We start from the raw sequence: 20,661 nt of genomic DNA on the forward strand, positions 1-20,661 counted from the left end.
GAAAATGCAGTCTTTCATTCATTTCTAAACTGAATCCATGCAGAAAGCACCCTGCTCAGGATTAGATTCAGATGAACCTTTGAACCTGCAGATTTGAGAATCACAACAAACAGCACACGGAAGAATCAGTGTTGCTTGTTAAAGGTGCTACTTCTCACAACCAGCTGGAATTTTGCTGGAACACTGCAGGTGGGCATCTGCCTCTCTCTCCCAGTGGCACCACTGATGTCTTCTGTGCTGCACAAAAAGGGACTAACTCTATCTCTGATCAATCCTTCACTGCTCCAGCCACATTTCACAAAACTTGGGTAAGTAGTTCCCTATTGCCACTGGGATGCACAGAACAAACCACCAGGTCCTAAAAGCAGCTCTCTCTGCAGCATGGCCCCGCAGAGAAGTGAAACACAGCAAATTGGTCATGTTTTATGGTGTCCATGGCATTACAGGAGAGAAAAAAAAAGGCTATCAATATCCCTCCATTTCATTCAGAAATACATCAAATGCTTCAGAGTCTATCAGACTCTAATACCTCTCACATCAGCAAGGTTGTTTTCATCATTTCACTACCAGACACAGCTGTGAAATGGTTTGGAGAAATTAAGAGAGACTTTTGCAGGATGGCACAGTTTTCATACTTTACAGGATCACAGGATGGCTGAGGCTGGAGGGTGCCTCTGGAGATTACTGGAGCCCACCTCTTACTCAAACAGGGTCAGTTACAGTGGGTTTCCCAGGATCATTTACCTTCAAATTTTGTCTCCATAGACAGAGACTTCACAACTTCTCTGGGCAACCTGTTCCTATGTTTGACCATCCCTAAAGTAAAAAAAATGTGTTTTCTTATCTTCTGATGGAATGTCATGTCTCTTAATGTGACCACTGTACCTTTTCCTGTCACAGAATCATTTAGGATGGAAAAGACCTCTAAGACCATCAAGTCCAACCTTTGACTGATCACCACCTTGTCAATAAGATCATGACATTAAATGACACATCCAGTTGTTTCTTGAACACTTCCAGGGATAGTGACCCCACCACTTCCCTGACCAGTTCATTCCAATACTTAACAACTCTTTCTGTGAAAAAGTTCTTCCAGATGTCCAGCCTGAACTTCTCCTGGTGCAGCTTGAAGCCATTTCCTCTCAACCTTTCATTGGGATTATATATATATGTGTGTGTGTGTGTGTGTGTGTGTGCCTGGGAGAAGAGGCTGACCCCCACTCCTTTCAGGTCGTTGTAGAGAGCAATAAGACCTCCGTTGAGCCTCCTTTTTTCCAGACTAGACAACCCTAGCTCCCTCCTCATAGGACTCACTGTCAGTCAGTAGCACTAAGCAAAATCTGTCTCCCTCTTCTTCAGCCCCCTGGCCTCAGGTATTTATACCCATGGATAAGTATCCCCCTTAGCTTTTTCTTCTCCTGTCTGGACATCCCAGCTCTCTCTGCCTCACCTTCATGGGAGAGACATTCCAGTCCTTTAATAACCTTCTTGGTCCTTTGCTCGACTTTCTCCACCACGTGCATGTCTCTCATGCTGGGGAACTCCGGGTGTGTCTCACCTGGGCTCAATAGAGTCTTGACTCCAGTCTTTAGAGATACCAGTAAAGAAGGGACTGAAAACCAGACTTTCACTCTTTGCTCAGATCCAGCCTCTGCACTGAGAGCTGCTGAGTCTGCATTAGCTGATGATTAGGGGATCCTTCAATGACTGATGAATTCCGACTGCTCTCTATTGGAAAAGGATTTGTATCACAAAAGTCACTGTTCCAAGTGCTGCCTTTTATGGAATCTTAGCTAAGAGGCCAAAGGTAAAAGATTTCAAGAGAACAGGCAGTCCTCCCTACCCAGATGATGGATTGAATGGTTTTGGTAGAGGGAATGCCTCAGAAGAGCCTACTCACACCAATTCCCACAGCATGTCACTACTCCACACAACTTCATGAGTTCTCTGTAACTCTCCTGGAAGAAGGAATGACTTGATCAATTACAGAGGCATCTTTGGCTACTGGCAAACCAGGCCATTTTCTAACACAGTGAGAGGTTGGTGTGTGTGTCCCAGTGAGCTCCCAAGCATGTGCCATGGTAAAAATCACAGCCCAATTTGCCTGCACTATGGAATCAGTCCCATGTAGAGGATGATCGACCTCAAATGCATTCATCACTGCAAATAAGCGACATTACTTAGTGAAATGGGAAGGAGAACTGTCAGAGAGGGACCACGCAAACTTCTCCCAAATTTGAAAGAAAATCACTGTATGGAATGGCCATGTTGGTATTTTGCTACACACCGGCACAGAGAACAATCAGCCAAACAAAACATTTCCCCGACCCCAACGGAATGCATTTGATTCACATACTAAATTCAACGTATGCTTTAAAACGTGACAAGGAGGCTGAGGATCCAAACAGGGTGTGTGTGAATCACAAGGGACTGCCTGGAGAAACACACAGCGGAGGACGCGCAACACCGTTGCCTCCATAGCAGCGACCTCCCATATTGCCGGCAATAACTGCGGTCACAGCCAAAGGCACTGTCCTGCAATCGGCGTTTGCCCGGCCCGGTTTGTGCCCCACCGAGCGAGCGGTGCCCGGCCCCGGCGCCGCCGCTTGCGTGGAGCTGTGCTGCCCTCCGGCGGCGCCGAGCCGGGACCGGCAGCAGCAGCGGCGGCAGCGGCGCTGGCCGAGGGGGCCCGCCCGGGCACCGGGACAGGCGGCAGGGGCGCGGGCTTGGCGCGGCTCGGGGGGCCGCGGGAGCCCGGCACTGCTGGGCTCGCTGTTTCGCCGAGAAAGGCGCTTTCGCGGTGTCCCTGCCCGTGGCAGAGGGTGGAACTGGGTGATCGCTAAAATCCCTTTCCAGCCCAAACCGTTCTGTGCCATTCATATTTTCTTTTTCTTTAAGATTTCCTTAAACATTCTCTTGCTGTTCTGTTCCCCCAGTTCCGAAACGCTCTCTCCCTTTGGTGTTGAGAAGCGGATCTGCAGCATATGGCTTCGCGGAGAAGATGTAGGGAGTCAGAGGAACCGAGACTCAGTTCTGCTCGCCAGGGAGCTGGAGCGAGAGGCCGAAGCACACAGCTCTCGCCTGCTTGCACTCAAGTCTAGGCCAATACTCCTACACATCTCTTTTGTAAAATTATTGAAAGATCATATATTTTTATAACATCACCTATATAAAGATATAAATAGCTTGTACTATAAATCAAAGCGCTGTAAAAAATGTGATTTAAACACTCCTAGGCATGAACATTATAATGAGAAACTACTGGCGCTTCATACTACTTAACTCAGATATTTTTAAGCACTGGGAAAGCTGTTCTGATAGCAACATTCATTCACAACTTCATATTTATTGAAGTCACTAAGGAACAACGAGGAACAACGTATGTCATTGGCTCTGCATTCAAGATCATAAATCTTTGCTGTAAAACGAACACAGCTAAGCAGCAGATATAGAGCCATTGAACCATAAACTGGTTTGGGTTGAAAGGGACCTTTAAAAATCATCAAATCCAGTCCCTGATGAGTCTCAAGGGAATGTTGAAGAGAAGAATTACAAAGAACTGTCCGAGAAAAATCTACTCAGTTGATACTAGGGAAATGATTCAATGTTTACATAGAAAATTCTCCCTGGTGCAATATTTCTGGTTTTGTTAGGTGGGAAAAAAGGTAAACTGAAATTTTTAAGGACCATTTTTCAACTCCAACAGTGCAGACTGCGAACTAGGCACACATAGAGCAACACCCTCTGTGGCAATGAACTACAGAACCAATATTGATTTCAGTGGAGGGATTAATTCCATAGAGCTTTTATACGGATATAGGAAAAAACCAAGTGCTTCATTGATCCATAACGTTGCCTGAAAGACATGCACTGCCTCATTAGATCTGATAATTTAATAACTGCGTTTGGAGTGTTACTTTGAAATACAGTCACAGCAATATATACTGAAATCATATATTATCACGTGTAAGATGCGCATGCTGCAAAACGTTGCATTCATCTCAAGGAATCCCCAGGAACTGGGACTATACAGCTCATTTCATCTTTCATGTAGTTCAAAATGAACCTGCAAGCAGTACATTATATATGTGACTTGAACATATAGCGAGTGTGATGCTCCTATCATTGAAGCTGTGAAACAATGCATCCATTTTTCAGGAATAGCACCACAAACAATCACAAGGAAACCTCGAAGTTACTGCAGGTCTCGTGGAATATACAATACTGATATATAAACTACGGATGTCTAACACCGAGGATGTAAAAAGGGACTTTATGTTGTGGATATAAACCTACCACTTCAGCATTTAAGAGCTGTGATGGTTTAGGTCAGGTCCACTGGAAGAGGAGCATAGGTAAGATCTGGTTATGTAGGGGTGTGTTTATACATATATACGCTAATACACGTGTGGTGCAACGAGTCTATACACCGGCAAGGCTCGGCCGTGCTGGGTGCCCCACGGTCACACGACACCTGCACGCCGGGCTGTGGCAGGGGCTCCCTCTCCCCGAGGACAGTCTGTGCCGGCCGGGCTCGCCCGGGACCCTGCCCCGGGGGGCGCTCGGTGGGGGCTGCTCGAGGGACACCAGTGCGGGGAGCTCGGGGAGCCGCTGAAGCCTCCCGGGGCTGCCAGGGCTCCGGGAGCGGCCCCTTGCCGGGAGGTGCCCCCAGTGCCCGCGGGTCGGGCGCGCCCCGCACACCGCCCCGCGCTCCCGGCCGCGGGCTCCGCGCGGGGGCGGCGCGGGCGCGGCGCTGCGGCGGGGCCGCGCCTGCCAGCGGCCGGGAGGCAGCGCCGCCGCTCCCGCTCCGCTCCTGCTGCCGCTCCGCAACTTTCGGGCAAACACTGCCCCCATCGTCCTCGTCCCCCGCCGGCGGCTGGTAAGCGCCGGGCTCCCGCGCCCGGGCGGGCAGGCGGAGGGCGGCGGGGAACCCCGGCTGCAGCCCCCGGGCGGGCACCGCCGCGCCGCGCACATGGCCGCGGGAAACTTCGGCCGGCGGACGGGGCGGGGGCACTCCCGGGGTGCCGTGGGACCGGGGAGGGGACACGGGAAGGAGCGGCGGAGCGGGCACGGGCGGGCAGGTGCCACCCTCCGCCGAGCGGAGCGGGAGCGCGTCGCCCCGGGCGCAGTGCGCGGGGCGGCGGCGGCGGCGAGTGAGCGACGGTCGCCGGACAGGTGCGGGCGGGCCGGGGCTGCGGGAAGGGAGCGGCGGCCTCGCAGTGCCCGGTGCGGAGCCAGCGGGACCCGCTGCGGGGCAGCGCGGGCCGGGCGGGGGAGCCCCGGGGGGCGGCTTTTGGTTCGGGCGTTTTGCCTTGCGGCTCCGGCGGGGTGGGAGAACAAGTTGCTGAGCGATGTAGCACGGGGGCACAGGGTTCAGGTGGAGAATCCAGGCGATTTCCCTCTGGGTGTGTTTTTGAGGGCTGTTTCGGGGTTTTTGTTGGGTTCGGGGTGGTTTGCTTGTTTTTTGTTTCGTTGGCTTTTGGGGGGTTTTGTTGTGGTTTTGGTTTTTTGTTTGTTTTTAATAGGGCACAGAGGAAAACGTTAGTGCACAATGCTGAAATTGGTGATCTGGTCGCTGAGGCAGGTATCCAAAAAGCAGCAGTCGCTGGAGCAGCTACATTACTGTCGTTCTTCGTGCTAGCGTGAGGTTTATGTGCCTTTGCGAGGAAGGTCACTTTTTACCCTCTTCCTCCCCCCCCCCCCCAACCCACCCTCCTTTTGCTAAGCCGTGCATCAGCAGCATGAATTCCAAGAAGCAGTAGGTGTTTCTTGGCATTTCAACTGGGATTTTGGAAAGGGAAGCCGGGTATTTAATGGGAAAAAATTGCGATGGAAGGAAAGGATGCGGAGGCTGCACACAGCCCTGGGTTTGCAGGCATGTGGAAGTTGTTGAAATAGGTAAAGGGTTGAAATTGGCATTTGGAAAATGGTGGCTATTTTTTTAGTTACTTGTACCGCAGATGAATATTGGGAAAAGCTGGGCCACAAAGAATTTTTCCTGTTTTGCAGTTTGCTGACAGCAGAAGGTAAAACATGTCCTTGAAGATACACAATTTTACATAAACAGCTGATGTTTACATAAGCCTAGATAAGTTTGTGAAAAACGCAGATAGCAAAAGATGCGGTGTTAGCTGAACTCCGCTATCCTGCTCTCTGTCCATGCGATAATTTATCAGTTTTTTGTATTGTTGCAGTGTAAGGACAAAGTGAACAGCTGCACCTTCACCAAAGCAACCACCTGCGTTCCTCTTCTCCTCTGGAATGGACAATGGGATGGTCTCTGACTTTATCATGATCAAAAACTTCTTCCTCTTCTGCGTTTCCATGAGTTTAGCCAGCCACTTCGGGTGAGTTGCCAGTCGCATTTGAATTTCTGCTGTGGCTTTTTTCAGGAGATGAGAAACCTTGGCTCCGTGTGGTACAGAGCAGCTGAACAAAACAAGCGGGCTTTGTGTTTCATCTTAAGGTGCTGGTGTCAGGGGGAAGGGAGTGGTTTGCTCTCCTGTTCAGATTGGCTCTCTTGTATCAGTTCTTTATGCCTGCTATGGTGGCACAGGGAAAGGCTTGTGGGGCACAAGGGGCTCAGACCAGGCCTCCAGCTATTGAGTGGTCTGACCTGGGTTTAGAACAGCCGGGGCTGTGGTGCCGTCTGTCCCTGTGTCTGTGATCTCGGGATCTTGTACCTTCCCTCTCACCTGATGGGTGCTGGTTATAGGTGGTAGTGCAAAAACAGCCCCAAAGCTGCAATAGTGAGACTTGATGCATGTTATTAGCTGGTACAGGCTGTCCTAAGATAGGGACTGCTTAGAAAGATGTCTGAGTTGGAAACTTGTTAGAATAATTAGAAATTGTGTTTTCCTGAAGCATATAGCAAGGAATCCCATTTCCTTATTTTTGCTTTGGATGCTTTCCTGACAGCGATATTCTGAAAACTGTATCAAAGAGATGCTCCAACTGTAGGTCTCAGAAAATGAAAAATAAAGTCAGAAACCATCTATTTATATGTTTTCCCTGTACCCAGAGATCTTAAGAACTTTCTGAATATGAGCTATACAATAGAATCTGGAAAAAGCATTTTCCAAGTGCTTGGGAAACGTAGGTTGATTCTTCTTTGTGGAGGAGAACAATTATTTATGATTTCACCAGAAAAAAATGAATCCTCCCAGTATGCTGATTCACAAGCACACCCATCAATTCCTTGCTATAAGAAGATACAAAATGGAGATGCAAATCAGTTTCTGATTTCTAGCAAACGGATTTGTTCCAGATTGGAACTAGGAGAAAGACCAAACTTTGAGTGGTGACTGTCTATGCTGTAAGCAAAGCTTAGCCTGGTATCCAGCACGTGTCCCGTGCAGGTAGGCAGAAGCCTGTGACCTCAGAGGTTTATATGAGCAGTTGTAGGACTGCACTCTGCAAAGGATGCAAAGAGCTGCACACTCATCTGTTCACCTTGGAAGAACCTGGTCCTTCTTTCACCATGGTCTAAGACAAAAGTGTCCCAGGATTTTGTGACAGAATTTAAGAGGGAAGAGTGGGACTTGCTTTAAACTTGTCTTTACATTATTGTAGTTTGACAAAGTATTTCCACATTGAGAAAATCTTGGTGACTATAACCTTAAGCCCTTCTTGGTTGTTTGTCATCCCTGCAGAAGGCAGCACATTGCAATAGCTGAGTGTGACCTGCTTGGTGTGTGCGTCTTTTAAGTATGTATCTCCTCTAACACAAGAATAGATAGACGAGGATGCAAAAAACCACAAAACTAAACAACCCAAAACCCAGACAGTTTAACTCTCTTTTGACTCCAAAGCAAATACTGAGTCAAAGTCCCAGGTCGAAATCTGTGTGACCTGTAACCTGGCAGATAACCAGAATAGGACAGTTTGAGGAAACTAGGACACTTGTTTTCTGCAAGTTAGTAAAAAAGCTTCTGTGCACTAAAATGAGATCATCACGTAAATTCCCCCCACCCCACCCCCCTCGCCCCCCATTTCTGATCCAGTAATTTTAGTCCAGGCCTGCAGAGATAAGCAGCTCCAATTCACTGCACCATTCACACACTGCCTTAGGGCTGAATTTTGACCCTGCTCAAAAGACAGAGGATGCTCCAGCGCTTCTGCTTCAGAGGCAGAAGCAGTTTCAGAGTGTAATTTGCTAAGTGCTTTGGGACTGACTCTTCAGGACGGAGGAGTACAATTAACATGTAGGCTGCTGTATTAACTGCAGGAATCTAATACTGATAACACTTGCTGTTGCTACCAGATTCTTCTTTATTAAGCTTCATCCATGTTTCTACTGCCCTGTTATATTGCAGTGAGTTTTGCGATGTGCTAGATAAAAGTGATTGGTCAAATGAGCACAAATTAAAAATCAAAATACTGTAGGACATTACAGATGAAGACAGATGCTTTTACAGTTCTCCATAGTCATTCCATATTTATATTAAATCATAAATACGGTTTTTGCTGACATAGCCAAAGCCACCTTGGGGGATTTTGATGCACAATGCCTGGTAACATAAACAGAAATTATGTATCTCAATCTACTGGGCTACTTGAGAAATCTCAGCAAAAGACTGCGATTAATGTTAAACATAAATGTGTAATGACTACTGAGAATTATCCACATTAGTAGGCAGTAGAGGAGGACTGTAGACATAATTGGTAGCAGCTATCTAAAGAAAAATCACTCAATTAAAATGCAAAGATATAGATGAACTGAGAAGAGGTTTTGAAGTTCCCCCCCACTCCTGTTTTTGGTATAACAGTTTTATGAATCTACTTCTGCAGAAATGATCCAGCACGGGTCAAAGCTTTTTCAAGTGTGCTTGAATTCAGCCTTGAGTTGTATAATGCTCTAACAAGTTAAGGTGTTTTACTTAAGCATTTCAAGGTAGCTCACAATTGTCTCAAAAGTAAACAATAAAGCTAGAGAATGATTAAAAGTGAAATAAAACCATGAAGAGTATTTTCAAGTGAGATAAAACACTGCTTGTGGGCCCTCAGGGCGCCCAGGTAGTGGCAGCCCTGTGAGGACTGCTGCCACGTGTGGCTGCTTACACACAGATCTCCCTGAGATGAGGTAGCCCATGGCTGGCTCCAAGCTGGCCAGCTCTTACTTGGCAAGTCCCAGGCTGTCCATGGGGTCACACTGGTGATGCACAGTCCTGGTGTGTTTGTGTTTTGGATGTGGAATTTCAGAAATCTGTCTAAGAGCCAGAGCCAACAGGGATGGACGTTGTTCCTGTACCCACAGTATAGTTGCCATCTGCTAATAATATTTATAATAGCAGAAACACAGAGAACAGAAGATCCCAATTATGTGTAGCCAGCGCAGCATTTCTCTGTACACTCTGGAGAATTCAGTCCATGGTGTGTCTGTATTTTCACATACTTCAGCTCACAGCCGTTATTACTAAGACCATAATCCTGCTATTTAGGCAAAACATACCTCTCCTTCAGGCTGTTATTTCAAGTTAGTCTCGGCAGCCCTAAGCAGTTAGTTCTGCTGGGTTGCCTCATTTCAAGTACTTGTGATGCCAGGGAGTTCCTCCTTATATTTTTAAAGACTAATTTTGTAAGAATTATTGTATCCTTATGCAGTCATGCTTGTCTGTTTATTTTTTTTTCTGTCTTCCTTTCATTCTTCATATCTCCAGATAGTGTTTTGAACCCATTAGATAATTTTAATAACTGGAAAACTAAATTGCTATGTAGAACTGCATGCAGGAGGCAGAAGGTATCAGTCAGTCCCACTGCCAAACAGCTGAACAGCTTCAGCATCTCTGGCCTGCCAGGTGGCCAAAGAGCAGGAGTGTCCCTCAGGCCATCCAGCTCTGCTTGGTGCAGGAGAGCCCCTGGCATGCAGTGCCTCCCAGTGAAGCTGCAAGTCAGTGGCCTGGGGAGCTGAGAGTGCTGGCAGGTGTTTAATGACCCTGGAAGCTGTTCAGGACATCAAAAGGGGCATTAGGATGTCAGGGGATGGGGAGGACTGTAAGATGTCACCCTGTGAAAAACAGGCTTTCAATGCACTGCTCACAAATTGCTCCTTCCCTGAAGGTAGTAAAACACTGCTCTTGCTAAAAAATGTAATTAAATTATTTTTTAAGAATCTCAAAATAGTTTTAAAATTTCTTCATCTTACTCAGTTCTCTGTTCTAATCCAGTGTGAAAGAATTGAGTCTTCAGTGCACAAATTCACAAAATCAACATTTTTAGATCTGAAGAATCCATACAGAAGGGGTGGCAAGAAGCTAACTTAGAAAAGTAAATCTATTTCCTTTGATGTCCGGCCAGCTGTCTTTATCCAAAAGTTTGTGTTCTCCACTGTCTTCCACAAACAGTTAATTTGTCTGAAGTTCAGATATAATTGCAATCCTATTAAAGCAAGTTATTGGAAACACTACTCTTAAAAGAAAGAGAGTAAAATATATCTTTCAGTAGTAAAATACTCTTCAGTTATTTTTTCAGAAATTTTTACCTTTTCTTTTAAAAGAAGTTTTGGGAAAATCATTAAACATCTGCCGTACTTTTTCCTCTTATTACAACTAAGCTGTGACTAGTACCTACCACGATTCTGACTAGATGGCAAAAAAGACAATGATGTTTAAAGTGTTAAATTATGAACTTATCAGAAGAGGTAGCTGAGCATCTTTAGAGAGTTATTACATTTTACACTGATGGGCCCCTTCTGTGGCTTATGATTTTTTCAGTTACCCTAAAATTGCAATATTAAATAAATGTGATGAGAAGTATTCCTGGTTGGTTTAGTTTATGTTCAATAATGAGCTTTAAATGTAATTATCTCTGAATTTTCTTAGCATTTCCCTAAGATTCTTTTATAGGTTTATTTTTATCCCTAACTGAAAATTTCTGCTATAAAAACATTTTTCACTGCAGAGAGGCAATAATGTGCTTACCTACTAATATGTTGATAAAGCCTAATCCTTAGCTGTGTGGAAATAATTAGTTTAGGGTAGGTAGCACCTATGCCTCTCTATTCTTTGAGCTATGTAGTATCTAATATATGCATGTAACTTTGCAAGTAGAGTTTACATGTCTTTTTACATGTCACGACAATCTCAGCCCTTACTCCAAAGCATGCATTTTACCAGCAATCTCAATAACAGAAATTAAACACTAACTTTCTGTTAAGACAGAAAAAGTCACACTTAGATAAGAGCAAACAGCAATCCATCTACAAATGCAGCTTCCCATAATACTGGCATTTCACTGAAATTCGGAATCAGATGACTTCTTTTTTGGGTGAAGCGATCTGCCAAATCTAAATTGGATTGCAGTTCTGCAGAAGTGCAGACTTTTTACTGGTCTTCACCATAGTTGTTTCTCCATCTTTTTCCTCTATTAATTAGCTTCTGTTGTGAAGAAATAAAAGTATTTCAGTATATGGGGTGTGTGTGCTATTCCTGTGAAAGATGGACATAGCTGAGATAGAAGGAAGTAGCATCAATTCCTCTTGTTAGATTGAGAGGAGCAGTTCTGAGAATTAAGCATATTTTGTCCCATCCCCACAAAAATAGTTCAATGGAAATCCTCCCTCAGAGTTCAGTTGGCTTTGAATTCAGCCATAAGCACTAAAAATAACAAGCTTTTTCAAGAGCAGAGAAACTAGTGAAGCTTTGTGTCCTGTTCCCCCAGCACTGCATCTTTGCAATAATCCCAGCTCCGCATTTGATATCCCTTGTTCCCATCTCCCATTGCAACACCTACCTTTTACCTGTACTGTCCTTTTCTCCCAAGATCTTTCATAATGACCCTGCAAGTCTCCTCCATATCTCTTAATTGTCAGAGAGGAGGGGGGCTGGTCTTGCTGGGGCTGTTTCTGAGCTACATGCATACTGAGTGGCCCAGTCAGCGAGCCAGAGGGAATAGATGACTGCTAACCTCACATTTTTACTTAATGAGGCACTAATTTAAATTATTCCCCCCTTGTCTAGTCATAGCTTCTCATGAAACTTGTAGGAATGAAATGAAGTTTGATCTCTCTGCTTCTTTGTCAGAGGCAGCGGAAAATGAAAATGGGTTCCTACGTTGATGCGGTGTAGCAGGCAGACAGCATGATGCATATCTCTTTCTTATGAAAAAGAAAAGATAAAATAGATGAGAAAAGTCGAAAATAGTATTCTAGGTGTACTGGATTTTCATGCTTTATACTAGGATTTTATCAAAGCATTCGTTGTGGTTGCTGCATTTAAGGAAAGTCTCTAAGTTCTGTCTCCTCTTTGCATTTGTTAGGCTGCTACTTGTGAATATTCACTTTTAAATGGTGAATGCCTTCAATTACAATTGACAAAAAAGTGTGCAGTCTTTTTTCTGGAATGGACCAGCCTGAAAACATGTCTAATGTTTCTGTAATCATTTTGCATCTGCTGGAATAACTTTCTTGCTGCCTCCGTTGCTCACCAGAGGTTGTGATCACAGCAAAGAAAACAGAATTAATTCGGTCTTTTGACCATGGAGATGAAAAACAGGCAAGATTTGTGGCTATGCCTCCACCTGAAGGAACAGAGATCCTTGGTGGCCTTGGGTTGTGCAGTGTGGAGCTTGCTGAGGGTTGCAGCAGTGCCAACTGCACTTAGGTCATAAGAAACCTCCTCAGGCAGGCGTTTTCATGGGCTTCGATGTTTCAGGGAATCACATCTGTGGTCCCTTGATCTGACCTTACTCCTGTGTCCTGAGAGGCTTTGCAATCCCTTCCTCTTCCAGTAGAAGCATCCAAACTCTAAAGGGAATGAGTGCAGGACTGGGGGTTGCTGGGTCTGTGAGGGGATACATGGCTGAGGGTAGCTTGTTCTGAGCTAGGTCTGGTGTCATTAAAACTTCCAGATGCACCACAGGGGTGTCAGTGAGGTCTCATTAGTGGAAACCTTTTGCAGGTAAAGCCAGATTGAGGTCCCTTTGTCTTTCTTTGTATGAATCCTCTTCTGTTAGGTAAGGCAACCACCTATGTTACAAGTATTCTGCAAGGAAAGCTGTTCAGAGAGATGCTCAGAGCTTCTCTATTTTATTACAGATTTATTTTTCCTGGGGACTGGTAGTAAATAAACATGGATTCTTTATTTATTTATTTTATCTCTGGATGACTGTCTCCCGTTGAGTTCAGGTTGCTGAGTGTAAGCTATTCCAGCCTGCTGGCAGGGTGCATGAGGCAGGGAACAGTTCCTGGTGGGGCAGTGTGCCCTGTCACAGCTGGAGGATTTGCTGGTGATCTCAGCAGAGGCTGAATCATGAATAAGTGCCTAGTGTGAGCTGTCTTAAGAGATGCTCATTGCTTGCTGCAGGTGAAGCACACTTGTGGATAATCTCCCATGTCTATTCTTTAGGTTAGCAAAGGCATTAATAAGCAGGGGATTCTCCTAATCATCTTTAAATGAAAATCAAACAGATTTAAAAATGCGAGTTGTTAGTTGTGCTGTGAGCAGCTTCCTAGGTCTGAGCCATGGATAAAATGATGAAATAAAGAAGAGTTCTGAATAAAAACAAATCTGGCCCCAAAGATATGGAATGAGGCCCACTACACATTACTGTTATTTGCATACTACAAGGGAGAACTAATTTATGCAAAAGAGAGAGGAGGAGTGAAGAACTGTGTTTTCTGTACAGCAGTATGTTTTTCAGATACCCCAGTGATACCCCAGTAGGATTTTTCAATGTAGTGGGAGTTTGTTATCCTCAAATAAGGTCACAGTTCATCCTTTGTTCTGGCAATAAATTATAGAAACTTTGAAAATTAGAAGCTGTTTGGCATTTAAAGATTGAACAGCACCTTCAGGCATACTTGAAGGTGCATCTCAAGGCACACTTGTGCTTCTCATGTAGCTTTGCAGCCAACTGATATAGTTCCCAAGGAATGGAGAGCTAACATCAGGAAAACCAGTAACAGTTCTTGCCAGTGCAGTGAGCTGGCCTTGCTCCCTGCCATGGATGGAGCCATGCCAGCACTGGGGAGGTGGTGGGGCTGATGTGGGAAGCGCAGGGGACAGGGATCTGCCTGTGCATCATCCCATGGTTTTACCTCCGTGGCATGGGTCCTTCTTTGGGCCCTCCCCTAGGGAGAGCTATTTACAAGTTTATAGTAATGATGAAATAAATGGCTGCAGCTCCCTGTGCTGCTCAGGAGCAGCAGGAGAGGAGAGAGCCTTGGACGCTCCATCACAAAGTACCCTGGAGACTGAAGCCCTTTGAAACCACCATGGCTTTTGACATGTTTCCTTTTGTTTGCACAAAACAGCTTTTCGCAAACGCCAACACCATCAGTGAAAGAGGAGGCCAATGATAACATCACTATATTCACCAGGATCTTGGACGGTCTGCTGGACGGCTACGACAACAGACTGCGCCCAGGACTGGGAGGTAGGATAACGTGTTGTCCCCTGCTGGACAGGAGTATTGTCCACATGGTGCCCTCTCAAGTGGCTACCTGCTCTTGGCTGTGACAGGGGACTTGTGTTTGATTAACTAAACTAAGTCCAGAAAGCAGATTTGTCTCCTAGCAAATGGGGCACAAGAAAAGGATTACTGAAGGTTGTGTTCTTCAGTCACTCAGGTCATCTGAGGTTGGCTTAGGGGAGCATCTGTGATACATTTTTTTCTGTAATTGAATATGGTTTGGGTTTTTCTTTCTGGTATTTCCTAAGGTGAGCAAGACATTATGCTAGCAGGTTGCTGCAAGATTGCCTTAATGGTCAGCCTGTATAAAATTATGTTGGTAATGCATATTTCTTTTAAAAACAGATCCCCAAACCATCTATATTTAGACAAGTACAGCAAATCTGTATTGATATGTCTTTTTGATAACCTCTACAGCAGCTATTTTAAAACCATAGCATGTGAATAGTGGTTGCCATCCTAACCTTGTTGAGCCCTCCTTCAGCTCTCTTTCCCCCAGATTTCTCTCATTTTCTACCCATGTGTAAACCATCTGTTATGTTTCTTCCTGGCCCTTTTTTAATCTGGCTACCCCCACCCCTTCCTCTTGTGAGACCAACACATTTCTTTCATCCCTTTCTCTCCTTCTCCTCTCACTTTACACAGAGCTACTTGAAAATAGGGCTTGATGCTTTTTATCTTATATAACGAACTTCTGAAATTTCTGCCCTTAAATTAAATTAGACCTGGATTTGAAAAGATGCCAGAAGGACTTAGAGACTTGAGGGTAGATATAATTTGACCTAACTTTGGACATCTCTGATAGATGTCTGGAATCAGGCAGATCACCCAAGCCAGCAGAGGGGAGTAGGTCCTTCCAAGATACACTTTATCTGATCCTGTGGTAGGTGTTGTGTAAGTGCTGGCAGTGCTAACTGACAGCCCAGAAAGCCAATCCCATCCTGGGATGCATCAAAAGAAGAGTGGCCAGCAAGTTGAGGGAGAAGATGCTTCTCCTCTGCTTTTGTGAGTACTGTGTTCAGCTCTGGAATCCCAGCATAAGAAGGATGTGAACCTGTTGGAGCGAGTCCAGAGGAGGCTACTAAGATGATGAGAGGGCTGGAGTACCTCTTCTGTGAAGACATGATGAGAGAGCTGGGGTTCTTCACCCCAGAGAAGAGACGGCTCTGGGGGGACCTTATAGAAACCTTCCATTGCCTAAAGGTGCTTAGAGGAAAGATGGGGAAGGACCCTTTATAAGGGAGAGACAGGATGAGGGGCAGTGGTTTTAAAGTGGAAGAGGGTAGATTTAGATTAGGTAATAGGAAGAAATTCTTTACCTTGAGGGTGTATGAGGCAGTGGGACAGGTTTCTCAGAGAAGCTATGGATACCCCATCTGTAGAAGTGGTCAAGGCCAGGTTGGATGGGTCTCTGAGAAACCTGATCTACTCAAGGGTGCCCCTGCCCATGGCAGGGAGTTGAAACTAGATGATCTTTAAAATCCCTTCCAACCCAAACCATTCTGTGTCTCTATGATCAAAACCTGTCTGTCAGAGGAAATGCACCCTTGAAGGGCTGGTTTCTTTCTGTTTGTAAGAGCAAAGCCTGGACTCCCAAAGGTCAACAACTGCATTTGATCCAGGATGAAATGCCTACTCAAGCGTGCTCTTAATTTCAGTCTTTTGGAGATTTTCCAGTGATTCAGAAATTAATAGAAATAAGCATCGCCAGCAGGTATTTGCATTTTAAAGCAATTACTGATGCAGAGCCTATGTTTGTTACAGAGAGAATAACTCAGGTGAAAACAGACATCTATGTTACCAGTTTTGGTCCTGTGTCAGACACAGAAATGGTAAGTTAGCATGTGGCTGCCAACTCGGTTGTATTTACTTTGCTAAAGTAATTTTTGGAACCATCATTTCTATTCAGATCCTGCAATACCTTGAGTGTTTCTTTGTGCCAGGAATACACCATTGATGTTTTTTTCCGACAAAGCTGGAAGGATGAAAGGCTGCGATTCAAAGGACCTATGCAACGCCTCCCTCTTAACAACTTGCTTGCCAGCAAGATCTGGACCCCAGACACTTTTTTCCACAATGGCAAGAAGTCTATCGCTCACAACATGACAACCCCAAACAAACTTCTGCGCCTGGAGGATGATGGCACTCTGCTGTATACCATGAGGTAATAGCCAGGGTTGATGTCTTCTGATGCTGATTTCCAGATAACTGCAATTACTTGTGGGGAGCATCACTTTCCCCACTCCTAGTAGAGCCAGGGAACCAATCTTTCACACATGTTTGTATGAATATCAAGAAAAATGAAAAATATAACTGTAGCCTTCAAGTACAGATTAATTAGTAGCTTCTGAATAGTGCTAGTGCTTAACTATTTCTTTTGATTAAATGGAAAGCATATTCTCAACAGATTTGATGATTCAGTTCAGCTTTTTTAAGATCTGTTCTCTCTTACTGTTTGTGTTTGTAGCTGTAGTGCAGACTGCAGGAAAACAGTATCCGAGACCAGAAACTGAGACTTTGTTCTGGGGCAGTACATCTTGAACCCTTGAAGCTTTTGTTATATTTTTTAAAATTTGACTAATAGTGCTAAAAGGCAAATGATCATAGGGATAAATGACATAAGCTAGCAGCACTGTGAAGCTGCTTTAGCAAGTACAATCCTGCAAACAAAGCTGGGACATTATATTACCAAGGAGCAAGTGAGTGTCTCAGATCTTCAGAGATGTACTTCTCTTCTGATTTGAGTATACTGCCAAGAATCATCATTGTATAATGTAGATAGAAGATATAACATCAATGATTTTAGGTGTCTGAAATTCTTTTCAGGACAAATCCCACATCAGTGTATGGAAATTTGCTCATTAAAGGTAATTAGCCTCTAGTAATTAAGACTGCTGTCTATCTTCAACAGGGTTTTCTCCAAGACCATAGTCATATGGACAATTTGAAAAAGAGATGAAAGGAAAAACCTACTGAGTAACAAAGGACTATTCTGAACTTTCCATAAATGAGCCCAGAGTGTGCCTGAGACCCAGCAAAGTGCTCAGGAGCCTGAATTTGGGCACTGAGATGACTGGGTTTTCAGCAGGCAGCCCCAGCCATGTGTGGGAAGCTGAGCTCCAGCCCGTGCTGTGTCCTGCTGTGGGGCCACACAGTCCTGCACGCTGGCAGGGCGAGTCCCAGGCTCACTCATGGGCCTAGTGGCTGAGACTTGTTGAGACTCAAGAGGGTTATGCTTCTGTACACAGGGACCTGGAGCGTCCCAGGTATTATTTCAGTAATTTCAGATGTGTTTGAGTTTTTTGAGCCTAGTCTTAAATCCCTTATTCGGGAAGGAAAAGGAGACACAGGGTATTCTTAGGTATGTGCTTACAACTTTAGACCATCCCAGTTGTAACTGCATTGCCACTAAAAAGACTTACACATGATGGAAGTCATGTTTAAAAGAAGGAAAAACCATCCTAATTTTCTCTTCTACTATGTGTGTTGCTGTACTTACTAGCCCCAAATTAGTGATCACTGCAATAATAAACCAAAAAATGTGAGGGTGCATGGACACACTTAAAAGTCCAAATAGGTATCAGAGAAACTTCACAAAAAAGTTAGTAATGCCAGCCTTAAAAGCAGTCTCACTGATGCATGGACTATGTAACTACCACTCCAGAGATGGCAGAAGGGGCATTTCCCAATTATCTTTGTAATTACTTGTGAAAGTGAAGTCCAGATCAGACTCACATTCAGCCTGGAGCAAAACCTGACATTGTGGGGCAGATTGCACAATTTCTCTGCAAGCACTGTTTTTTGCAGTGTTAAACAAATGCAGTGATTTGCATTTTGAAATGCAGTGAAGTCCTGATTGATGAGGTGAGGAGCTAAGCCACCACAGCTAGCATAGTGAGACCTGGGTGAACTAGACCTAGGTGAGCTCATCACTGAATCTGATTTACTCTGTCAAAGTGTCTCCCTGGTGAAAAATGGCACAATATTTTCAGGGTACCCACAGGTACCCTACTGAGGAAAAGCTCAGCATATGCAGCTGGAGAAAAATATGGATGTGACACAGACTTTCTCATCATCCCACTCAGCTCCTTTTCTCCTGATTTTTTGGGATTGATGGTTTTATAGACTACAGAAAGAACAGAATGCTTTTGTAATCTAAAAAACCATGCAATTTAACTTTTTATTTGTTAGAATATTGTCTGTGGAAATAAAATTTCTACTAACCACAGGATATATGATAAGAAATAGAGTGCAAAGCTTTTAAATCAGCTTGCTTTCCAATATTACAAGTAATAACTTTCAAGTGTCTATCCCTTCTGTTTAAACATGAGTGAGGAGCCTGCTTTTCTAACATGCATGGAGCTGTGCTCCTTTAGAAGCAGAGCCATTCTGTGCCACAGAGTGGCTTGAGGGTCCCATCCCAACCTGTTCAGAGGTGACTGTGACAAGCAGCCAGCCCCTTCAGCTTCCTTGAGTGTCCTCACAAATGTAACAGCTAGCAGAGTTACCTAGGATGGCATTCCTTGAGAAGACAGACAGCGCTGGGCTTTTTTTGGGGAGCTGCCTGTCTCAGTGGTAGTGCATTGTGCAGTACTGAGCTTCAGCTGAGGCTTGAGCCCCAGTTCCTGTAGCTCCCATCAGGCTTACTCAGTTCTCAGGATCTGGGGATGTGTAGACAACCCTCTGTTAGCTCTGCATTCTCCTCGTTTCCAAGGAGGAATTGCGAGCTTCCCAGACTGTACGTAGGAGTATTCTGTGTGGGGAGGATTGGACCCTCTGTCATTGACAGAGATGCCTGAATTGCTTTTGCAACCTTGCATCTGGCTGCCTGAATGAAGGGGAGGAAAGCAGCCGAGCCAATGCTGACCTTCCATCCTATTTCACTTCCAAATATACCCAGTATGAGCAGCTGAGCAAACTTCCAGCTTTAGTACTTGCCAGGACATACGTTTCCATGACACACGCGTTTGCTTATAAAGAAAGATGCACCCCTCGCATATTGCATTTGAGGATACGTTGTCTGGGTTGGAAGTTGATGGGATGAGTGTTGCCAGGGAAATCTGATAAATGGGCTTCTGTATATGTGTGGCATTAAAGCCCTTCTGTGTGAATACAGGAGCACAACATGTCCTCTAGACAGATTTCAGACAGCAGTGTTCTCTGTGGGAAATGATTTAATAATTCTGCTTGTCTTTCACTTGGGAGGACCGATTAGTTTTATTTCACTAATGTGATTTACGAATGAAGCTCTCCTGAATGGAGCCCTGCAAATTCTGGTTCGGCCCCTAGAGGGGAGTATTGTCTGTAGCTCCACTTTCAAATTTTTTGCCTTTTTTTTTTTTCAGTAAAAACAGTGTTATAAAAAGCGCTAGAAAACATAGTTCATATTTCACTACATAAATAGCTTTGTGAATGAAGGTAAAAATTGGATTCGTTCCTTTTAAAATTTTAAAATGTATTTAGTTTATCTTACATGAGAAATAAATATTCTAAAAAGTATAGAATTCGTTTATTTTGAAAAATTGGAGCAGTGATTTAAGCAACATTTTCAGGCTAAGAAGAGAACAATCATGTTTCAGTGAGCTGCATTTTTTTTTCACAATGGGAATTGGCTATAAAGACAGAAGCTTTGATAAACTTTGCTGTAGAATGCCAGAAAAAAATGTTGTGAAGAAAAGAAGCCAAAAATTATATGAAGTAGAGCATGCTCACTAGAGCTAAACTTTTGAACCATAAATTAACTTTTGGCCAGCAGCTTTTACACATTTTTAATGGTTTTCTATCAGCTTGTAGATAGTGAAAAATTTTTCTTGTGCCATCACAAAAGCACTCCTTAGAGCCCCATTCTCACTGTCTATTTGAAAGGACCCCAAATCTCTTTTTTTACCACCAGGGCTTCTATGCATCTGATATAATCTGGGAATTTAAATAAGACATAGTCATATATCTGAGGAGTGCACAAACAAATTTTTCCCATGTTACTACAGTGAAAGTTGCCAGAGAACCTGAGAGAGATTACAGTAAAATCTGTCCCAAATAATTTGCATATGAATAATTTAACAGCTGGAGAATGCAGACATTCTTCAGCATGGTGTTAAAAAACCTCCAAAATTTTTAGTACAGCCCTGAATTTCTTTTATCTTTACTGTTTCAGAAAGATATTTACAATTCAGCAATGTGTGTCCACTTGATGGCAGCATAACCCTGCTGCTTGCTCTGCTGTGGTGCACACGCAGGCTTACCTAGGCTGAA

General features: G+C 44.4%; 1 protein-coding gene across 1 annotated transcript in view; it reads left to right on the top strand.

Moving 5' to 3' along the window:
* The first annotated feature begins 4,766 nt into the window (after window positions 1-4,766).
* Window positions 4,767-20,661, top strand: part of GABRA5 (gamma-aminobutyric acid type A receptor alpha5 subunit) — a 55,069-nt gene continuing 39,174 nt past the window's right edge. The window contains exons 1-6 of the mRNA XM_030946610.1: window positions 4,767-4,879; window positions 5,526-5,584; window positions 6,195-6,347; window positions 14,252-14,373; window positions 16,174-16,241; window positions 16,353-16,573. Coding sequence (XP_030802470.1) covers window positions 6,262-6,347; window positions 14,252-14,373; window positions 16,174-16,241; window positions 16,353-16,573 — 497 coding nt within the window. The 5' untranslated portion in view covers window positions 4,767-4,879; window positions 5,526-5,584; window positions 6,195-6,261. The remainder of the gene's footprint in view (window positions 4,880-5,525; window positions 5,585-6,194; window positions 6,348-14,251; window positions 14,374-16,173; window positions 16,242-16,352; window positions 16,574-20,661) is intronic.

The sequence above is a fragment of the Camarhynchus parvulus genome, chromosome 1 (genome assembly GCF_901933205.1).
Source record: "Camarhynchus parvulus chromosome 1, STF_HiC, whole genome shotgun sequence".
In the NCBI taxonomy this organism is placed as follows: domain Eukaryota; kingdom Metazoa; phylum Chordata; class Aves; order Passeriformes; family Thraupidae; genus Camarhynchus; species Camarhynchus parvulus.